Source organism: Prinia subflava, chromosome 3, assembly GCF_021018805.1.
Source record: "Prinia subflava isolate CZ2003 ecotype Zambia chromosome 3, Cam_Psub_1.2, whole genome shotgun sequence".
Classification (NCBI taxonomy): Eukaryota; Metazoa; Chordata; class Aves; order Passeriformes; family Cisticolidae; genus Prinia; species Prinia subflava.
This window is the reverse complement of record NC_086249.1, coordinates 67,297,731-67,314,252: the sequence shown is the minus strand read 5'-3', so window position 1 is coordinate 67,314,252 and position 16,522 is coordinate 67,297,731. Positions and strand designations below refer to the sequence as shown.

Sequence of the window (16,522 nt, the reverse complement as noted above, 5' to 3'; positions counted from 1 at the left end):
ATTTTTCCAGATATTTTAAAATACTCTCATTTTTTTAACAAGTGAGTACTGACAGGCACGCTCTGTGTTTCCAAGAGATCTATAAATATTACCCAAAGAAAGACTTGTAAATACAAAAGTTGGTCTGTTTTTTCCCCAGCTATGTTAGCAGGTCTAATAGAAAATATTGTCTCTCCTTGCTAACCTTGAACGGCTTAGAATTTTCTCCTACTTCTGAAAGAAAAAGAGAAGGTAAGCAAAAAAACAACAAAAAAAACCCAGTTGCATCCCTTCCACAAAGGTGAAAACAAAGGGGCAGAGTTAAATAATTTGCTTCAAATAACAGAGAACATCATGTCAAAAGCCATCATTTAAAAATACATCTTCCAATATCCAAGGTTATCTATGACGCAAGTACTTACTATGACTTGTAGACTGAAGACAATTTCAGCTCAAAACAGGCAGATTCAGGTGTTTTGCAAGAGAGCTGTGTTGAAATATAGGATGGATATCTTCTGATTTACTACTCACAAATTTTAAGATTAATAAAGAGAAAGCCAGAGTCATTGCCAATTACAAGATTTACAAATACTGTAAACGTTACACAAATTTTTAAGAGTTTTGCACTGCATCATCAGACAAATGAAGCCTTATAGAGAGAACAGAAAAAAGTATCACTTTAGGAAATTGTAATTACATAAAATTTAAGCACATCCTCTCCATGTTCTTTGGGGAAGGGAAAGCATGCTAAAGTTGGCGTATTTATACTGATTATGGTTATCTATTTAAACTAGGATTTTAATTAGACACAGTGTGCACATAAGAAATGCAAAATCAAAAAAAATCAAACTAAATTTTAATAATGATCCTGCAGATATCATATCGGGAAGTTTCAGCCGTCCGTTCAGATCACTTGAGGGCTTTTTTTTTTCATTTTCTTTGTCTACAGTTGCACATGTCTATGGTTATAATTTTTCTCCATATTGATAACGTTGTTCTCAAAGCCAGTCTGAATGAAATAACCAAACCTGAGAACATGCATTACCATCTAAACATCCTCACAACAACCCTGGTATTTGCATGCCTCTGTACCTGCTGGGTTTTTCATCATGCCAGGAAACAATGAATTTAGAGAGAAGGTTGCTTCATGTCACACACAACAGAAGCACACCCATCTGCAGCTTTCCCCTTTATATGTGCCTGCTGTACTCTGTGGAATTTCATTGAAAAAACAACACAGTTTTCCAAACTGTGCTGTCCTCTCTGTGGCCTTCTGCACAGAGATGCAGAACACCAGAGTCTACTGCCCACCCTACTATCTCACCAGTGTCAACCTCTCTTGCTTTGGGCTGCTCTAATCACATCTCATTTCAAGCCATAAAGCCGCTTGAGATCCCAAGGACACTGGGAACAACAGAACCTGTTAGGTATAGCAGCTAATTAACTTCTGTTGAACTGAACCAAAAATCAATTTGCTACCATTTCTTTATGGCGTCTAAAGATGCTACACATTTATTAACTTATTGCACTACTTTTTCATTTGATAGTTCCACATCTGTATCAATAAGCCGACCCACTAAATAGAATTTGGCCATGTATACAGATATATTATAAATTAATTAACCTTCACTTGCTACTTAATTAGCTAGTGATAATATTTCTCATTTCACATTAAAAACTTGCTGGCTACTTTCACACTCCTGATTCTCACGTGCATTGCTGAGATGCACAGCTGCTTTATAGCAAATCAAAGCACACTGAGATACAGCTGACACAGATCACAGTGGATTTTTTTGCAACATCCAGGAATGAAAGGCAAATAACTAATTAGAAAGAACAGCCTTATTTAATTACCTAATAATAAACTCCCTTGCTCGTTAAACACATTACATATATTGTAACAGCTGGCATACTGAAGTATCTGATAAAGGAAAACCTGCTTATAGTACTGTTGGTACTTTAGGAATGCAGAATAAATGGAATTTTTTTATAGTAGTACTCATTTAAAATACCATCTACAGGTCCAACAGTGTAGGACTTAACTATACTGCAATAACGTCAAGGTTGGGTGAAGAAAGTAAGAGTAACCATCTCTTAGGCCAGCCTTGAGTGATGCAGAAGACCAGCTTACTCCTGCAGGATACAGGAACAACCCTAGAGGGCTGCTGCCCCAAAAATGAGATGCTATGAGCTTAGGACAAAACAGCATATGGTTCTTACATAAAACACAGTCACCTTTATTTCCAGGACAGTATTCTTTTTTTTTTCCCTTCAAGTGCCTGTTTAAAGAAAAAAAATGCCTCAAGAAACCTAGCAGCAGGGATGGTAACTGCAAACCTCCTCCTTCCAGATGAGCACTCACCACAGACTCTGGAGTGTTACATCTTCTCTTGCTCTCTCTTACTGCCTGAGGAATTTCTGTGGTGCTTTCCATACAACAGTCAGCTTCAGTGAGGGGTGTCACCTTCCCCACCCATCATCCAGCAGCCTTTCACTGCCTTGCACACCCATAAGAATTAAATCTGCATTCCTAGTGGAAATTTCCTTCTCCCTGAAGAAGAAGTAGTCATGGTAAGTACCAATGACTCAGTAAGACAAATTTGCTATTTGAAAAGATTGAATATGGAAAATACCATGAAAACTGCTCAAGAAGCAAGCGGAAGCTAAAGGTAAGGGGGAATGGCTGTAGGCAGTCCTTTGCCACATGTCCACCCAACACCAAGACCATTACTATCATTAAATGAGTAGTGCTGCAAACATCGGCTCAAACGAAGGCAGGGCTTTACACATTTGATTGCAAATCCCAAATTTGTGGTTAACCGAGTTTTAAGGATCTCCTCTTGCCTGTGTGCTCTAAGAATCTCTTCCATGTGGAAGGGCTTATGGGTCTCTCTCTCTTACTCCACTCTAATATTAGGCTACCTGTTTTTAAAGAACTTGTAGGAACCTTATTATCCTTAAGAATATGATCTCCGTCAAATTTGGTTGAAACTGGCCAGTGGGTTTACAAGTTAGCAGGGGAGGAGGGAAAGAGAAGCAGACTGACTGTGTAAGCCTCATTTCCTCAAGAATCCAGGCTAAAAACAATTATAGCCAGAAGGTTCAATTAAAGAAGGAGACTCATAGACGTTTGCTGCACTTCAAACACAAACTGCTTCATGCATACTAATCAGTTAACACAGCTCTCACTGAAGGAATGAGAGTTTTGCAGCAAATTAATATTTATATTGATTTAAACCAAGAACTGTGGCAAGCTGGAATTTCAACAGCATCAACATGTTCAGCATGAAGCACACAATCACCCTTGTATTCCTTCATCCTAACACTGATTTACTCACACGATAAGGTGCTCACAATATCTCCACAGCAATATCCACACAGCTCCAACTCTGCACATGCCTGCATTTTTAGTAATGCTGACACATATGGTATGACCAGTGCTTCGAAGCTCAATGTGAGGCAAAACGCATGTGAGGAATAGTCTGCATTTTCATGACATCCATTATTATCCACTAGTTTAGCAAAATTACCATTAAGATACTGTTGGAAAAGCAAATATTCTCTCTTTTGTATCTGAAATCAACAAACTACATGCATGTTTGATAGCACTTGACAGATGTTCATATGTTCACATCTGCAAATGAAGTGAGGGAGAATTACACTTCAGAGGAACACGGCTTCCTTGTTGTAACTTTCATGTTTTTTCAAATGCATATTCTGGTTAATTTCAAGCTTTAAAATCTTCATAAAGTGGTAGTGCTTTGGTATTAAATGCTTTGGTATTTAATTTAAATTTCCAAAAGGTTGTCCATCTTCTTACTTTTAAAAGGCTAAGTTCACTGCCATGACATTCCTGTGCCTAGAGAGATCTTCTCACAGATTTACCTTTCTGATAGGCAGTAAAAAATGAGCCCAGTTACATGGGTCACAATTATTTCAAATGAATGAATTTACATTAGCTGTTCATATAACTAATGGTGAACTCTAAATTACCTGTAAGTTCATCCCCTTCTTGGTCTCTACAAGGGCATTCTTCTGCTACAGAAGACCATTTTTTCTCAGTCTGGCCTATACCCCAGCTTTTTTTCTTAGCCAGGTCATCAGTATGGCAAATGCACTGTCTACCTTTTTATTCAAAGCAGTTCACACCAGAGTTTGCAGATAGTAAAAGAACTAACTGCCTCTCAAGAAGGGCTTCACTCATTGCCACAGAGAAGACAGCAGGACCACTTGGAGCACCCTGGGATATCCTGGACTGTTGCACAGTGCCAGCAAAGGTGACATATCCAGGACATCTCAAACAGAATTAGATTCCTCTGACTGGGCAACTGAATCAACCCAAAGACTCACATCCTATCCCCAACAAATAAATACATATTAATTTTAAAGTGATGGCCTAATCTAGCAAATAATCTTTGAAATAAACCCCAAAAAATCATGATACATCTCCTGAGCTTCACGTATTATATCTAGCTTAAAATGTTGGCTTTTGTTGTGTGTTTTACTCAGCTGGGGCTGAAGGCTAGGGGCCTGTTTGATAACAGCCAGTGGGGCTTGGTCAAATGTCTGACATGCTGGATTTTATTTTTTGGCTCACTGTGAACCAACAGAGAAGGTTCCAGCAGCTTAGAATCTTTGAATCACAGCTGGGCAGTTCTTATGGCCACTGTGTATCTATACAGGAGCCACCAGCCCTGCACTGGGTAAGTGCCTCTCCCAACAACATGTAAGATGGTAAATAAACCATGTTCAGGGCCCAAATGGAATTTCAAATTAGAGGAAATAAATTGGATTTTTACAAAGTTTAAACATTTCCTGCCCTATTGGACATGCAGGTGAGGGGGCAGCAGCACACCTGATGGGCTGCTAAGCCAGGCCATCCCTGCAGCTGCCAGGACACTGCACACTATAGGTCTCCTCCAACTGAAGCCAAAGAGTCCCGTGAGGAAGCAAGGGCTGAGAACTTGTAATACCTCATGAGAAAGGGAAGATCTACAGTGCAGTGACTGCACCAGGTCACCTGTCAGTCAGGAGCACGGCATCAGTGCTGTGCTGTGGAGCAGCGTGTGAGCCTGCAGGGTGACATCAGCCCACAGGGAGCAGGATGCTCCCTTGGGCCCCTGAGCCAGCAAGTGCACACCAGCTGTTTGCACCACAGCTGCTACACCCCGCACATGTTTTTCATATGCAGTATTCCACTGATTCTCTACTTCTTTGTTTTTACTGCTTGATGATTAGATCTTTCCAAGCGTTAGGGCTCTCTGACTCTTGAGGCACTGCTCACATCACCTTGTCACACAACTCATTAGCAAAGCAGATGAGAAGACAGTTTATTTGCGCCATTATTAATTTCTTCTTTATTGTGGTCAAGACCTTGCAGGAATCTAATACTGGGTGACACACCATGCCCAGCCACAAGACAAACATCAAGGTCAAAGAAAAGGGATACTTGTAATTGCCTTTTGGCCTTTTGCATTTCAGTTGTGGGACTTACACTTCACAGCAGGCTTTCAGTGATGTTCCAAGATCTCTGAAACCACCACACTTTTCCTTTTATTGCAATAGGTTTCCAACAAAGTCCATCTCCTCAAAAAAAGGTGCCAGTCCTCATGAGCAGATAACGAGTTGGGAGAGGGCACAGTTGTCAGAGAGACTTGCAAATAAACTCCCCAACTCCTGTTGTGTTGATTTTTAGATTTAAAATATCTTTCCAGTGCTGGGTATGAATTGGACCAATAGGAATACAGGCCTTGTCTCTGCTAGGCTTTTCCATCAGACAAGCACAACCTTGTCTTTTGTATTTTATGATGCAATCAAAGCATAACAGCTTGGGAAGAACAGCTGACACCCGAGCTGAGTGAAAGCTACGTACACAAGGCCAAGGGAAAAAAAAAAGCACCTGGAGTGAAAGAGGAACCACCTGCCAGAAAAATAAAGGAGTAGGTGGGGAGACCTGGAGAGAGCAAGCCTGTGGGAACAGTGAGTGACCTGAGTTAATAAGGAGCGTGGGGGAGGAGTGGGCAGTGAGCAATTGCTCTTGTGTTCAAAATCCTAGTGATGGGATGAGTCAGAGACTCTGACTGAATTTTGCCTTCACTACACCCACAAACTGGTTATTATAAGGCTTAGGGGAGCATGGATTGGTGCAGCAACAAAAACTACACAAGTGAATTGATGGGTATATGAAGCACCCCGGAGTGCTTGAAAATCTGAAGGACATCTGGCAAACACCATGCCCTTTCATACAGGGTTTCCTGTGGCCATAACTAATCTGCCTTGCTGTTCTTGTCCGTGTAATAAGATTTACACTGATAAAAAGTGGCAGCTGCATCTGATGTGAAGGGGTATGGAACAGTACCTGGAAATGTTCTTTGCAAATCTCTTCTGGAAGCAGGCAGCTCCAAGAGTTAACTTAACCCAGCAAGACAACTGCCCAGGAACTACTACACACTCTTTTGGTCCTTCAAGACAACACAGTTTGTGAACAAGAGAACAGATTTGTATTACCTCCCTCAGGTAAAGAAAGTGACTGTTTTTTACCTGCTTTTGCTTTCAACCATTTGTGCTCCTCGTGCTCATCCTCCTCCCCAGACCAGGTGACCTCCACAGCCAGCTCTAACACACTGAAACCAGCAGTGGAAGCAGCACTGGGAATACCCCTCATTCACATCTGGAAACTGCTCTGGTAGCACCCCCCTGCTCTCATCAGGTGGCCTTAACAGGCCAGAGGATGACAGGTTGTTGTGACACATCTGCTCATGAAAAGCACTTGCTCTGAGCACCAAGAGGCTTTGCCACTGAGCCACACCACTGGGAAGAGGGCCTTCAGTGACTTCAGAGGGAAGGAAGGAAGGCCTGGGTAACTCAGTATCCAACTGCATTCTCCTTTGAAAATGGAACTGAAGTTATAACAAGGTGCGCAGTTTTAAAGTCTGCCTGGTCGGGTGGTGACAGGTGATAGCAGTGACAGCCAGGACAGCTTCATGCTCTTGGTGCTGCTCCTGGGAAAGACAAATGAGGAAACAAAACAGGGCCTTGAAGGAGACACACAGCTTTTGTGGCAGGCTGTGTAATGAACTTCAACTGATTCAACCTCTCTGCTCTTCACAGCCTCGGTCTGAAGGCAGAGACATGGGCAGCAGGTTAAGACTTGCTCCTCTGAGCTGACTTGATGGCTAGTGGCCCTCTACCACAGAGGCCAGCCCCTGGCTTAGCCCTGGCAGTTCACCATGGCTACTGCAGGTTAAGCATCACAGGTGGATAGGGTGAGCTGTGCCTTCAGATTTTGCTCTGAGATAAATCAGAAATGTTCCTCTCAGCAGAGAGCCAAACCCTAGCAAGGAACATGGTGCCCTCTGCAGTGATCTATAGCCTTTTTAAAAAATAAAATAAATTTTAAAAAATCTGAAAGCTAAACACCATGTAATACAATAGCTAAAGGCTTATTGCAATTTCTCTCTTTACCAATTTAAGTCAAGCTCATGAATTTTTAAGGGTGTCAACCCAGCAGTTCAGCTACTTCGTTTTAATTTTACCTTCCTTTTAACCCTTCCAAGCCAGAAGAGCTGGCATGGAGACAGCTGCATGAACAGATATGAGGGAGACAAACAGGAAAAAGGAAGTATTAAAAGAACTGGTGCCTCCTGAGGACTACAGGGGAACATAGAGAGTTTTTATCAGAAAATAAACAAGAACAGGTGATTAAACAAACAAGGAATACTAAGAGTCCCTAAGCTCAGAGATAAAGGAGGAATCTTCAAAAAAAGCTTATCCATTCTTAAATCCCTTTTACCTCAATTTATGCAAGATGGTGCCATCTAAATTTGTAGTTTCAACTCATATTTAATGCAGTTCTTCCCTTTCCTTTGGATCAACTCAAGTTGCATGGCTGCATGGCCACCTGAACAGAGATAAAAATGGGGAGCTAGCTGTGATAGGCCTGCATGTAACCATCTCTTTTTAGCAGCTGCTCAGTTGCATGGATTGGGTGTAAAGTGAAATATAGTCTCAGGAATAGAATGGCATAATTCCATGCTGCACTTTATTCTGAGTACAAAAATTGCCATAGCCTGAAAAAGCAGAGCCTTTGGGAATTGTACCTGTCCTGAGAACAGCATTTTCCCAAAGCAGATTTAAAACCTTCTCTCATAAGGCTTCCTTTGAGCTCACTAGGGAGTAACGTGCCCCTTCCAGAGCGAAGTCAGTGGAAAAAAACACACCCAGTTTCATCGTTAGGACAATTCAGAGAAGATTCTCTTCTGTTTTCCAGTATAAGAACTGGGGGCATCCATGAGATGGGGAGGTTTGAAAAGAACAACTAAAGTTGGTTTCTATGCTGTACATAGTGAAGTTGTGGAGGTGGTTGCTGTGCATGCTAGATGTGAGCATGGTTAAAGAGCAGGACAAATCCAGTGGAAAGAGGAGAGCTGTGAGGTACAAGCATACCATGTCTGGCTCTCAATGTGCCTGGGCAGCACAATCCCTAGGAGCCAGCAGAGCACTGCATGTTTACACACCACCTCCAAGACATCCACTAGTGGCCATTACTGGGTCACTGGGCTAAATGGGCCTTTGGTTGGCCACAGGGTGGCTGTTGATGTTCTGAACACTGAGGGAGCCCACAGAGTTAATTCAGGCAGAATTAATTCCACACAATTAATAGAGTAATCTAAAACTGGCCTTGATTGGCACTTTCTCTTCAAGCCCACACTTTGCAGCAACTCAGACACATGAAAGCTTCTGCCAGGTAGTGTTCTCAGACTACCTAGAGATTATTGGACATTTTACAAGAAAAAACAGAGGTGGGTGAAAAAGAATTTATGCACCAAAGTTGTTCTGCAGGAAGAGTGAGACCTGGATTCTGTATCCTCCATCTGAAAAGTTACACCCTGCAAGTTCCACATCCCCAGAGCCTGCAACTACTGAAAAGGGCAGCCTATTCCCCAACAGCCTGCTGAAACTGGGTCACTGTGAAGCAAGCAGGCAAAATTCATGGGCCCAGGAGGTATAAGCCACTCTGTCGCCCAGGAGAAATTACTTTGCCCATTTCAGTCATTCTTTCCCACCAGCTCTGGGCACAGTCCTTGAATCCACCTTGTCTTTGAACAGTGTCACACCACATAACCAAGTGATGGACAGAAATTCAGCCAGCTAGGACATTATAAACACTCATTTAAATGCTTTCTAGTATAGACAAACCTAGCTAATCCCCTTTCCATGCTCATCTATAGTCTGTTCAGAATGCTTCACCTGCCAAATGTGAGCAGGTATTACTTATTTCAAACTGTGAAATGATCACGAGTCCCTGACATTTGTAAAACATTTAGAGACCCACAAAAGAATTACAGGGGACAAATGACTACCTACTGCCTCCCAGCTCTGAGCTCACTCTCATACAAACACCCTGCTCCCTTTACAAAGCCTTTTTTCCCCTTTATTCTAAATAAAGCTGAGGCCATCTTAAAAAGATTATTTTCAGTTCCAGATCTTTCAACACAGAGGACGTTCCTAAATTTTTTTTTTTCCAGTAACCTTTTAACTTGGTAAGCAAGTCTGTGCACAGCTTTCAATTACTTTTTATTCTGTGGTGTCAAATGAGACCAGATAGACATATTCTTAAAAGGCTTTCATGAAAATGCAGATGACCTGTTCACAGTAGTCTGCTGGCTCCAATAAATAGGAAAGTTTGAAGTGTTTAGACGAACAAAAAACCAAAAAAATTATCTGGAGCCCCAAAGGAACTTTTGCTTCCTTGTTACCATCATAAAACTTGCAACAACAGTATCTTCAAGAAACCATCTCTTTTACCTGCATTAACTTAGACAATATATCCTTCTAGTAGCTGACCAGCAGAAAGCAGATAAATCTGAGTCAAGAAGTTACACCAATACTGAAACTTCAGACTTCCCTGCAAACCTAAGAGTTAACTCTAAGCAAAACATGCATGATTGTCTTTTCTTATCTGCCAAATTTTCCCCTTTTCCCCCTCCTAAACATCACCATTTGTTTTAATGTGGTTTTTTTAAAATTATTCCTATTCAAATACAGCAAAGTGTTGCATGTTCTTGTCCTCACACATTATATTATATATTAGTATCCCTTTGAAAGATTTTTGTTCTTTACTACTAACAGGACAAGAAAGCCTTGAAAACAGACTTGTTTATAGTGTTCAACTTGGAAGGATCTAAATGTGATATATTAAGTGTTATACATCCACATTATTCAATTTCAAATTAAGCTACTTCAGCCCAGGGAGAAGTATAAAATCATAAATGAATCAGTTTCTGAAATTCAAACCTTTGTGTCAGACAGGTCACTTCACAGACCCTATCCAAAGGGGAGCCTGTAAGGGCTCCAAAAAGGTTTCAGGATGGTTATGGCAGCAGACCAGGCTCTGGCAGTGCTTCCTCAGCTCTCTTTATCTTCCCACCCACCACCAGGGCTCAGGGCCCTGCCACGAAAGGTCCCTTCATTCACCTCAAGCACAGTGAACCAGATTAGCCCAGAGACACTTTCATCCTCACATTAAGCTCACCAAGGTCACTTGCCCAGTACAGTTTTGGGTCTGTTTGTGTGAGCACACTGGTGACCAGTCACGAGTGGTTTCTGCTGGAGACAGCAATGTTGTGGCCAGCTAATGGGCACACAGCTGTCCACCTGCTACATCCACCATCCATGGGTGCACAAGGACAATCCACCTGCGTTCTCCTGAAACCCCACAAATGCCCTGTTCAGAAAAGAGCAGACTCTGTCCTTCACCAAAGAGGGAGAAACAAATGCTGAGCTCCCTCTCAGAAGCCCATGCAGCAGAACCTGGTTTGAAACCAGCAGGTTTCTGGCCTGAATCTGACCCAGGCTCATTAGTCTTTAGCTATTTCTGTCTAGCCCTAAGCATCTCACAGATGAAGGATATTCAGAGCCTAGACAGTCTTCCACAGTGAGCATTTTGGCTCCTCAAAGCTGTAATCAGTCCAATGGGTTGCTGTTGCAACTTTTTCTGGGTTTAAAGTCAAATATTGCAAGGACAGGTATTGGGAGCCAAAATCGCCTTCTCAGAGAAAAGTAATCAGAGTCCATTAAATTTTGTTGACCTTTTACTTGATGTCACCGGAACTACAAATACACTACTTTAATACAGGAAAATTTGGATTATGATGCAATTATGTTACTCCAGAAGGCCAGCCTAAGGCCATAGCACTGTCATGTGCAGAAATGATCCACTGCTCTGCTGGCACCACATAGCCCTTCTTTCTTCTGCAGCAACTACAGCAACAACTTATGTTTCCAACCTGGTACACTGCACAGTCAGAAAGATATCAGTAGGAGCACAAAGGAGGGCATGGTATGACATAGAGGCAGGTGTCCCTGGCTGGGACTGCATCCTTTGGGCCCAAAGCCAACCTTTGCTAGCTTAGAAAAATCCTAAAACTGTGGGAAAGTCTGTGTGAAGGTGCTTCTGGTCACACAGATACCATGGGTTTCACAGGATAGTTGAAAAGTTCCTCTTTTCAACTATCATCCAGATGAGGATGTCATCTGGTCTAACCCCCTGCTCAAGCATGGTCACCTAGAGACAACTACCCAAGGACTAGATATTAGACGGTTTTTGAGTATCTTCAGGGATGAAGACTCCTCAGCCTCTCTGGGCAGCCTGTGCTAGTGTTTGGTCACCCTCAGATGAAAAAGTGTTCCCTGGTATTCAGAGGGATCCTCCTGTGGTTCAGGTTGTGCTTGTTGCCTCCAGCCCTGTCACTGGGCAGCACTGTGCAGAGCCTGGCTCTGTCCTCTTTGCACCCTCCCTGCAGGTATTTATACACCTAGATGGGATTCCCCTGAGCCTTCTCCAGGCTGAACAGTGCCAGTTCCCTGAGACTTTCGTTCTGAGAGGGATGCTTCAGTCTCTTCATCATCTTTGTGACCTTTCACTGGACTCTCTCCTGCAGCTTCATACTGGTGCTCTGGTAGTCTGATCCAGCTGGCAGATACTGACAGCATGCTCCCTTGTCTGCCCTGGAAATCTGGAAAGAAGAGGGCGTGCAGGGGAGCATGTGTCCCTAATCAGAACAGGGGCCCTTTTGATCAATCAGTGTGTAAAGGAAAGTCTGTTTTAGAGTCCTGTATCTTGTGTTCAACTGACTTCTAAGGGAGCAGGCACCACCTAAATGTAATGTAACTCCATCATAGACTAAAAAAAAAACCTTTCTGTTTTTCTGGGTAGAAGGATGTTTATCCAGAGACTCAGTATAATTTGTTTTTACAGCAGGTATAGCAAACCAGGACAGTTAAAAGGCTAAGTCTCCAGAGCTCTAGATGCTATGTAAATAAATGCTAAGTAATTGCCTGCATTAAACTGTGGTTCAATGTTCAGCAAGGAAAATAGCTCTTGTTTTTTTAAATTAAATTCTGATTTTGTCTACAATTCTAGACTGTTCTGCTTGTTCATTTACATGAAAAATCATCCCACTTGTTGAGTGCCAAAGCCTTATTCTGAAACTGTATGATTAACATCAGTACTTCCAAAAGCTAAGTTTTCTGTGACTAACCTAAAGTCCCTCAGCCAGCAATACAAGCAAACTGAGCTGACCAGGCACACACATTCTTGCTGGGGACATGTCAATTTACAAACACTCTTCTGAATAACTGAGATATGACTGTGAGGACTCCAGTCAGCACAGCCCAGAACTGTGCACTTGCAATGGTCCCAGTTTCCTGTGCACAGCAGGATCAGGTAACACATGGAAATGCACAACTCCAGCTCAGAGCCACTGCCCCACTGTTGGACTTCCCTCAACCTGTAACAGAATTGGTGGGAAGAAACCTGTGCCTCCACCTCTGCTGCTTCAGGCCACTGCAGCAAGAATCTGAATTCCTGCTATAATCCCATCTTTCCCAGCAAATTAACCCATTAGACTCAACTAAAAGATGCAAGATGGAAGACACAGGTGCATGCTCTCTTCTGCACGAGAGAGGGTGATGATGGGCAGTGGGACAGAGCAGCACCACTTCAGCCACCAGAGCTGGGCTGGAGTGGGCTGGCCCTTCAGGACATATGTCCTCCCACACTAGGTCAAAACATAGCTACTTGCTTTAACTACATTTTTTTACAGGGTTTTGGACTTCTCTCCACTGATCAATGATGCTGGTTGTCAGTAAGTTATCCACTGTGATCCCTCAGGATTTCTCTTCACGGTATTATTAGCTTAGTCTGTGACTCCAGTTTTTCTTTTCAGACAATAACCATTCCTGAACAAAAGTCTCCAGCTTGAATAGCTGGCAACTCCACTGTGAGTGCCCCATACTAGCAGGGAGAGTGACGCTGTCCTCAGGCAGCAAGGACAGGTGCGTCACTGCTTTGGCCAGGATGATGCAGCAGCAGCACCTCTTTCACTGCAGAGCCACTGTCCTGCCAGCCCAGGGGTGACTGAATCCTGCTGCTTATCTCCAGCCTCCCAGCCACAGACCCGAGATTTCACAACAAATAAAAATAGTACATAAAAACTTCCTCCTACTGACCTGCTTATTTTTTGTAAAATCAGAATATTGCCCAGTTGCTGCAGACACTAGTCTGCTTCTTTAAAAAATATTATCCCATTGGCAGACAACCAATATACAAGAACATCTACAAAGAAGCTGTTACAGTTTATCGTGCAGTAATCCATGGATTAAGGTCATTAATAGCCCTCGATGACATACTGCCACAACTCCAAAGGTGCTCTTCTGGCTTACAGGATATACAGAACATAACCCCCACATGAACATTTCTCCTGAGATACTGTCTTCTAAACCTTCAAAAGAAAAGAAATTAGTAAAACCAGAAGGCAGATGCTCTTGCATTGCATTAAAAAAAAAAAAAAAAAAAAAAAAAAAAAAAAAAAAAAGAAGTTATAATGAAATAAACCATCCCAAGTTTTCTTATCTTTCAGACTGATGTTTTTACAGTAGAAGAGTTGTTGGTAACTGAAATTTTGATCCTCAGAGTTAAAATAGCAAGCCAAGATGTTTTCCCATGCCCAGAAGATAAAGCCGTAAGTAAAACTTTCAAAATAAAATCTGAAATTCTCAATTCTACCCTTTAATTATTTATATAAAACTTTCTCCTTCTATTGACACGAGAACACAAATATATCATCATGGAAAACACTGTGTACTCCTCAAATCCCAGGGGGTCATTAATCTTCTTTTATGCAGTGCATGAACTATTTTCACAGAATTTTTAAAAATAGTTTTCTAAAGCATGCCTGACTTCATTAGGAAGTCAGAAGAAGGTGATGCCCTAACAACACAATTGCTGAATAGCCTTCAAAGAAGAGAATCCCCTTGCTCTTCCTAAACTTATGCACATATTTGCACTATCCATACATGTAATTACCAATGCTATTAATTTACCAGAGTCTCCAGTGTCAGGAGGAAACAACCCTTTGTGTCAAATCTGAAGCAATGGATAGATTTTTCTCACTTCTGTTGATCAACATGAAAAAAACTGCACTATTTTCATATAATTTGTTTCTTTAGGACTCAGGGAATGGCATAGTATTGTGCTACTTTGTATTTTCATTTACCATGAAACAATTATAATACATAAAATGTACTCGGCAGAATACAATTGTCCTAGCAGCTGCAACCAATTCTGTATCCCACAGTCACATGCAATTTTTGTAAACAACATAGTGACATTTGGAAAAAAAAAACCTTAGAAAGAAATCTTAAAAGCTTCAGAAAACAAACATTATGATAAACAACATTTGTTTCAATATACATCTTACCAAGAACGAATCACTCATCATTTCCTATTTTACTTTCACTATGATGTAGTAGCATTTTCACTACACATGCAGTTTCTTTTTCTTACCTTTAAGGAATCAAAGCAGGCAATAACTCTTCCATTTTCAACCTGGCAACTTTTAGGGGGGTGTGCAAATTTGCATTCTTCATCAGAGCGTGAACAAGTTCCCCTCTGAAACTGCCTGCACACTTCTAATGTCAGCCATTTTGTATCTCTTACGGGAGCAACATTCAAAGCCATGATGAGACGCTGATCTTGAACTTGTATGTTGCTGTCAGGTGGATTATGCTGAAGAAATTTCCAAAACTAATGACAAAGGAAAGGGAGGGGGCAGGGAGGGGGATCAGAAAAAAATAACTTCAATTCTAATTGAAAAGGAAGTTAGAAAAGCAAACAGTGGGGGACAATTAACGACGTCCAACACACACAAAGCAGAACAAGCAGAGAAAGTTTATCAGCAAGCAGTCACTCATCAATCATTAAGTCCCGCTTGTAGACTTTTGGCTGGGAAAACACATGCTCAGTTGCATTTCTGTCTGCAGAACATGTGAGTTTGTTGATTGTAATCACGGATGCACCGGTTTTAAGCCAAGGTCCATCAATGCAATGGCACTCCTTGATAGAATAGCAGTCCTCTGATGGTTGCTTGCCGATATTGATTACATGAGAAATGCAATGCAGTCATTTGTTCATGTCCCAGGAATAATAACAATAATCCTTTTTCTGCTTTCAGTTTCCCATCAACTAATTGGCAAATGGAGACAGCTGAGGTATCTTCTGCCAGGTGTAAAGTGAAGGCAATGTCTGGCTGGCAAAGACGGGATTTTGAGAACACGGGCGTAGCAGTCCTCGCTCGTAAAAGTGACTTGGCAAAGGCACTTTTTAAGTCAGTGACCTGACAAAACAAATACAGCATCAGTTCACAAGCAACTCATTCAAATCAACATTATGAAACCTATAGTCCTTTTTTATCAGATATTATAAACATACAGTCAAAGTTCACTCTATTAAAAAAAAATCCTCCTTTGTGAAGTTACACGTGACAAGGGAATAACCAGTTGAAACACATACTGCAGTAATATTCCAGGCAGCAATCCAAAAGTTGGGAATGATTTAAATAGATGAATGTGGCAGACACAATAATTAGGCATGCTAGTTGTGAAACAATTCCATCAAATGTGCTTAGTCTCCAAAACTGTATACAACAACCCGTTTCCATTAATTTATCACTTGGCCCTTTAGATTGTGTTACTACATTATAAGTTGTTACTCATTATTTGTTCTTCTTCTTCTTTTTAGAAATGAGGATGGTAGTATTCTGCTCAGATTTTTTTGTGTCTCCCTCTATTTCTCAAGGAAAAAAACCCAAAAAATGTCATTCCAAGATTACAGGAAATAAAACCTTCCATATGCAGACAATAGAGTTAGTTTTCCCATTAACCTACAGGCTGTTCCATAAAGGCGTCATGAAAGGCCTCAACCACCAAGTCACCATGCTCCAATGAGTCCTTTCTAATATGAGGCAGTCTTTATCTAAATATTCTTTTGATTTAATTAGCCTTTGTGTACCTCTGCAAATACATCCTTCAGCATCAAAACCTCAGATTCCAATATGGCACTTAAACTATCTCAGGACTATAAAATACCTAGGTTATTTTACAGAAAAACAAACCTGAAAATCAAAGGGTTAGATATTACAGAAATTTTTAACCACTAACTGTATTTTATACACAGGCAGTGAAACCATGAACGTGTTTCCCT

At 41.5% G+C, this 16,522-nt stretch overlaps 1 protein-coding gene across 6 annotated transcripts in view; it reads right to left on the bottom strand.

The window, feature by feature from the left end:
- Window positions 1-16,522, bottom strand: part of MBNL2 (muscleblind like splicing regulator 2) — a 107,119-nt gene that overhangs the window by 53,424 nt on the left and 37,173 nt on the right. For 5 of the 6 annotated variants that reach the window (XM_063392325.1, XM_063392326.1, XM_063392324.1 and 2 more), the window contains exon 2: window positions 14,828-15,656. The exons of the other annotated variant lie outside the window; for it this stretch is intronic. In XM_063392325.1, coding sequence (XP_063248395.1) covers window positions 14,828-15,001 — 174 coding nt within the window. In that variant the 5' untranslated portion in view covers window positions 15,002-15,656. The remainder of the gene's footprint in view (window positions 1-14,827; window positions 15,657-16,522) is intronic. 6 annotated transcript variants of the gene reach the window in all.